The 6,882-nt window shown below is 38.1% G+C and overlaps 1 protein-coding gene across 1 annotated transcript in view; it reads right to left on the bottom strand.

The window, feature by feature from the left end:
• The window catches only part of SPTLC1 (serine palmitoyltransferase, long chain base subunit 1), a 91,115-nt gene extending 84,444 nt beyond the window's left edge, over positions 1-6,671 (bottom strand). Inside the window, exons 1-3 of the mRNA XM_014529506.1 lie at positions 6,654-6,671; positions 5,826-5,933; positions 3,209-3,303 (exon numbers count right to left, since the gene is read on the bottom strand). Of these exons, the coding sequence (XP_014384992.1) occupies positions 3,209-3,303; positions 5,826-5,933; positions 6,654-6,671 (221 nt within the window). The remainder of the gene's footprint in view (positions 1-3,208; positions 3,304-5,825; positions 5,934-6,653) is intronic.
• Positions 6,672-6,882: the final 211 nt, after the last annotated feature.

The following is a 6,882-nucleotide window of genomic DNA, read 5'->3' as shown; positions in this document are numbered from 1 at the left end:
CTGGGAGGAGGGGAGTTATGGGGGGGAAAAAGAGGAACAAATGTAATAATCTGAACAATAAAGATTTAATTTAAAAAAAAAAATTCAAAGTTAAGACATGAAAAGCAGAAAATACTGAATCTGGGATCCCCTCAAATAAATGGACAGGTCCTTGTCTGATTATCCTAAATTGATGCCCACTATCAGTCAGGAAGCCCAGCCCACTGACACAGGGCTTCGAATTAGCATTTCAGTGTCTCAGTCTTAAAAATAGATTTTCATCAGAGTGCCAAGACAATTCAATAGGGAAAGAATAGTCTTTTTAACAAATGGTGCTGGGATAACTGGGTATACACATGTAAAAGAATGGAGATGAATCCCTACCTCACAGCATTATGAAAATTAACTCAAAATAAATCACTGACCTAATTTAGGTGCAAAAACTATAAACTCTTAAAAAACGCAAAGGAGTAAATCTTCATAATGCTGGACTAGGCAAAGATTTTTAGATATAACACAAAAGCACAAGCAGCAAGAGTAAAAAGAGATAAACTGGACTTCATTAAAATAAAAAACATTTGTCAGGCCGGTGAGGCCCAGTGGTTAAGCGTTGACCTATGAATCAGGAGGTCATGGTTCGATTCCTGGTCAGGGCACATGCCTGGGTTGTGGGCTTGATTCCCAGTAGGAGGCATGCAGGAGGCAGCCAATCAATGATTCTCTTTTATCACTGATGTTTCTCTCTCTCTCTCCCTCTCCCTTCCTCTCTGAAATCAATAAAAATATATCTTAAAAATTAAAAACATTTGTGCTTCAAAGTACACTAGAAAAGATACAAAAACCTAGAGAATGGGAGAAAATATTTACAAATCATATATCTGATAAGGGCCTAGTATCCAAAATATATAAAGAACTCTTACAACTCAATGATAAAAAGATAAATAACTGAGTAGACTATTCTCCAAAGAAGATATATGAAAATGGCCAATAACCACATGAAAAGACACTCAATAACATTAGCCATTTGCTATACTACTTCCCACCTACTAGGAAGGCTATAATTTAAAAAGACAGAAAATAAAGGTTGGCTAGGATGTGGAGAAAGTGGAGTTCTCATATACTACTGGTGGGATGTAAATGATTCAGCCAGTTTGGAAAACAGTTTGGTGGTTTCTCAAAATGAGTTGCTATATGATTAACAATTCCACTCTTAGGTATATACCCAAGACAAATGAAAACATGTCCACACAAAAATGTGTTCACAAGTATTTGAACATATACATACATATTTATATGTATTTTCTTTTTTCTTGTACTCCCAAGTGGAAACAACCCAAATGTCCATCAACTGAAGATTGTGTAAACACCATGTGATCTATCCACAGAGTGGGATGTTCTTTATCCATAAAAATGAATAAAACACTGGCACATGCTACAACATGCATAATAAGCCCTGAAAATATTAGGCTCCAGGAAAGAAGGCAGATACAAAAGGCCACATACTGAATGGTTCCTTTTATATGAAATGCCCAGAATAGGCAAATCCATAGAGAAAGTAAATTAATAGTTGCCAGGGGCTGAGGAGTAGAGGGAATGGGGAATAAATGCTCTTGGGTGTGGAATTTCTTTCTGGGGTGATGAAAATTCTGAAATTGGATGGTGGCAATAGTTGCACATCTCTGTGAATATACTAAAACACATTTAATGGTGTACCTTAAAAGGGTGAATTTAATGGTATATGGATATTGCAATAAGGCTGTTATTTAAATTTTAAAAAATTATCCAAGTTAAGTAAATTCACTTACTCTGTGTCAACTCAGTATTGAATATAAAGAGGAACTGCATAAGTTGAAAACTCTAAACTTATCAATAACAAAATTTTTTTTGTGCATGGTTTTTGCAGGCTATTTATATTATGCTATTAATTATAATGAAACATTCTGCATATTGAAGATAAAAAGATGCTAAGGACCACCAGACATTGAGAAAGTGCCTAAATGTGCAATAAAAACACATAAAACAATCATTCTAATGTAAAAGAGTAAAATATCCACCAACTTCAAGATAGTGGTGATATTGTGTGGGAGGCAAGAGTAAGTGATATATGGGAGTTTCTTTAGCTATATTTGTAATGGTTTCTTTCTTTTTAAAAATAGATTTCAAGTAAAGATAGCAAAATGCCTATTAATTCTGGATGATTAATACATATGTGTCTGTATTTTTAAAACACTTAAAAGCACATACAAAAAGCACATACAAAAAGCAAAGATACCCAACAGAAGAACTAATAATAAAAACAGATCAGACACTGGAAGCAAGGAGAGGTAGGATAAGTGAGCTGAAGTTTCATAATTCATATTGTGAGTCCATAGGTGTTTTCCACTGTTAATCAAGTAGTAGTAGTGTCAGCAAACTGTTAATAGCTTATTATGAAGGAAACCTACAACAGACGTAAAATCAGAAACCAGGTGGGAAGGAGTGTTGCTTTTCATTTTAAGTGTGTCTGACCATTTGACATATTATCATGTGCGTGTATTACTTTGAAAAATAATTTTATTTTTTTTTAGAAAAAGGGACAAACTGTAATGCCCAAATTGGAGACTACAAAAAATGCCCATACCATTCCTAAAAGAAAGTTTTATATTGGGAACTAAAGCAGGTAGTTTCTGATTAGCACTCATTCCTAAATGTTTTTTTTAAAATATATTTTATTGATTTTTTTACAGAGAGGAAGGGAGAGGGATAGAGAGTCAGAAACATCGATGAGAGAGAAACATCGATCAGCTGCCTCCTGCACACCTCCTACTGGGGATGTGCCCGCAACCAAGGTACATGCCCTTGACCAGAATCAAACCTGGGACCTTTCAGTCCGCAGGCCAACGCTCTATCCACTGAGCCAAACCGGTTAGGGCAGGGGTGGGCAAACTTTTTGACTCGAGGGCCACAATGGGTTCTTAAACTGGACCGGAGGGCTGGAACAAAAGCATGGATGGAGTGTTTGTGTGAACTAATATAAATTCAAAGTAAACATCATTACATAAAAGGGTACGGTCTTTTTTTTTTTTTAGTTTTATTCATTTCAAACGGGCCGGATCCGGCCCTCGGGCCATAGTTTGCCCATGGCTGGGTTAGGGCCTAAATATTTTATTTCAGGTAAAAAAGGAATAGCATTAAACTACTGTATACTTTGCTGAGCTTACCCACAGGAAACAGTAGCAAAGTGATTTACCCTGAAACAATGTTGTAGTTGAGAGCAGGATGGTCTTTTGAGATAGGAGGAACAAGAGGTTCTGGTTGCCACTCTTCAATCAATTCTTCTTTTTCCTACAAGCGAAAAGGTGTTAAGACAGCACAATGCTAGTTAGCGGACAGTGACTCCAGCAGTATCTACACTGTTTGTTGTAATGGAACCGTCATAATGAACACACTGCTAGAACCAGAGGTCTAGTCGTAGTTAGAAATGAAATAGAATCATTTTTGAGTTTTGGACACTTAACCTCCTCACATCATAGGCGAAATACTTTTTTTCCATGTAGTTTTGTAGGTGACTGGAAAATTTAAGAAAACTTTACTTCTATAGTCAGAATTTTTCATCGTGCAAAGTACAACTTATACTGATTGTGAAATAAAAAGAAAGTATACAATACAAAGGTGAGAAGCATGATTTCTGCTAGGTCAGCTCAGCCTCTATCCCAAGACAAGACAGAAAGCCACACCAGAAGTGCTGATGGAGGTGACCATCATGGGAAGGGATCAACCAGATCACCAACCACTGTTCCTACAAGCCATCTGCAGGGATTCAGGTGTAGCTAAAACACAGGAAAAAACTCTGTTACAATTATTGTAATGGGATTTTGTTTGGAATTTCTCATAAAAAGCTACTTTATTCCTTGTATCTGTTACTTTATGCATTATAAGTATTTTGATTATTTTGTGTTCTTATCTTTTTTTGAATCAGGAAAAAAGGTAATTTTGAAAATGTGTCTGGATGTACAGGATGAGATGAGGCCCCTAAATTAACATGGTGGCCACGGCAATTCTTGCCTCACAAATAGACCCTCTCCCAATAGTTCTAGTCTCAGACTTCCAATAAATGCTTCTGTGCATTTTTCTCCTATTAGGCAACTCCAGAGCAAGACCAAAAGCATATCCATACACCTGATTTTCAGGCGCTCAAAAATACTGGTTGAATAAATCAACCAATAAATGTCTCATCTGTTTCTGCCAATGACCTCATGGAAGAGAACAGCAGCCGTGTACGTGCCACGCACACTGTCCCCTTGCTAGCGTGCAGAGATGTAAGAACCCACCCACGATGCCCTGCCATTCAGAGCCTCTGTAGGTCTATCCAACTGAGAAGGACACTTCTCATTCACAGCACTCAGTTTCTTCCTCCCGCTGCTGGAAGCGTTAGATGTCAGTGATTACTAAATTTTGTTCTCGCTAAGTCTGCTTTCAGAGGATTTTTCTAAAACTACTAGAGGCCCGATGCACGAAATTCGTGCAAGAGTAGGCCTTCCTTCCCCCGGCTGCCAGCACAGGCTTCCCTCTGGCACTCTGGACCTGGGCTTCCCTCGACCCCGGAAGGACATCTGGTCTAATTAGCATATTACACTTTTGTTATTATAGATGTTTACCTATCGCTCTTTTTTTAAAAAAAGTATATATGTGTGGATTGATATGTCTAAACTAAAACTAAGAATATCTGGATTAATCAAACCCTTTAAAAAGTTGGGCTAGAAATCTGTTTCATGGCCACTTAATCATCCACAAGAAGTTCCTAAATACCAAAGGGAAAAGCATGGAAAGGACTTCTGGCCCGCAAGGCCCAGTCTTACTGCAATGCTACAGAAAAAGTGTTTGTTCTGTGGCATGATAATCCCACAAAGTATTCATTAAAAGGGGCGGGGGAAAGGGAGAAATCTGTGGTCAAGTGTAGGGTATTCCTCCAAATAGAGGTTCAAATATGCATATTAAGGGTGACAATCACGCAATGAGATCTTTTTATTCTGCTTTACCCAGGCTGCCAGACGTTCTGCCCTAAAAACATATGCTGTATGTTCCCTAGGGGACAGTTTAATATGAATGATCAGGACAGCAGCAGCTGGTCAGGAAAACCAGGGCAGCAACTGCACATCGATGTGGCAATTCCACGCCACTGCATTTCCTCCTGGGAGGCTCCAGGAAGTAGAGAAAGGCCCAGTGCTTCAGCTTTGCGCTGCACTCAATGCTTCCTGTGAACCAAACTTTCAGAGACTTTTGTGGGAAAACATCTCTCACAAGCCCTGCCTCCCAAGCATTGAGGCAGTCACTAAGTGCTCCTACCCTGTCCCTCATACCAATGCTCTGCAGTGGGCAGCGCCATAGTTCCTCTAGTCTAGGCACTTCTGCTTTCTAAGGTTCACCTGGCTTGGGTCCCTTACCATACAGAACACATCAAAATTCGATTTGGGGTGGGGAGGTGGAGAGTGGGGGGTGAGGAGGATTCTTTCCAACTCAGTTTTCTTTATGAAGACCACAGGGAAAACTTCACAGGCTTCAGAAACAGCGGGCCCTTCCCGACAACTCATGTAACTGCATTTGGAAATGGCAAAATCGAGTAGCTCCCCGTGCTTCCCTTTCATCATCTATTCGTAAGACTGCTGCTTGTCCCTAGTAAAGTAAAGAAGTCTGTGCCATGCTACTCCTCTGGGTAGGTACTTGGCTTTCCCATAGTCTGCCTGTCCCGTATTTCATTCCCCCTGATTTTCTTACAGTACAGAAAATATTTTACCACAGATCCTTCAGGAAAGATGTAGCAACTATCATCATACACCAGATAATAAAATAGAGATTTAATTTCTTACCTTGACTGTAAGATCAGATCGTTCTTGCAATTTGTAAGTTTTAGAGAAAAGAAGTCTGATTATCCAGAGGATTAGAATTCCTTCTAAAATAAGATGGTAAGCAGGAGCCTAAGAGTGAATAAAAAACAGAAGTGAAATGAACAATTGTAAAACCTGCATATAAAATTTAATGCACCTACAAATATTGCCTCCTATGACCTTTAACCTGTTACTTTTTAAAATTTACTTTAAAAGCTCCTTTCACTTCTACTCGTTGCTTTTCCCATTTCTAATAGGCAATTTCCTCTACACATTAAAAATCTCTGGTATTGTAGCTTTAAAGTATCGTTAGAAAAAGAACTCTTTAAAATAAATCTGACACAGAATCCCAACATGTCAAACAACATCAATTATGAGATCCTAGAGGTAATTTAAATTTTTACCTGGGAAATGACTGTAACAAACATATCACAGCTTCACAAGCCTTCTTTAACTCCTTCTACCATGTGTGAGGTAACAAAATTATTTGGAAATCAGTTTCCACGGTTCTGCATATCTTACTACATTTTTTTGTATTCTTTTGATAGCCCCTTTAAATTCTTCTTCTAACATGGCAGAGAAAAAAAGACTTTATAAATGCTTGAAGGGATAGCAGGTCTTTTTTCTATTGTAGTTCCCCCAAAATATGTAGTGTTTCCCATATGAACAGGCATAAAGATATCTTAATGAAATTATCCATGTCAGCCTTCTTTCAGGATAAAGCTCAAGGTGACTTCTAATTGCTGTCCAACTAGACACACAAAGTGCACGTGGAAGAGTTCACGTATCAACTAAAGCCCAGCCAGTTACAGGGTGCTCTACTCCCATAGTTTGTCTTTGGAAAATTTAAAAGAGGTATTTAGAAATGTAAACACAAATTATTTTCAAACATTAGAAAGAAGTGATGATGAATCATCACAGTTTAAAAAAATCCAGAATGTGGAGATCGGAAAACTACTGAAAAATTTGTTTGTAAATTTTCAGGTCAATGTACAAATAACTTTCATCAAATTATAGATTTCGGTACACATACACACAC

This window comes from Myotis brandtii, unplaced genomic scaffold, assembly GCF_000412655.1.
Source record: "Myotis brandtii unplaced genomic scaffold, ASM41265v1 scaffold684, whole genome shotgun sequence".
In the NCBI taxonomy this organism is placed as follows: Eukaryota; Metazoa; Chordata; class Mammalia; order Chiroptera; family Vespertilionidae; genus Myotis; species Myotis brandtii.
Note: the sequence above shows the minus strand (reverse complement) of the source record. Positions and strands in the feature narration are given on the sequence as shown.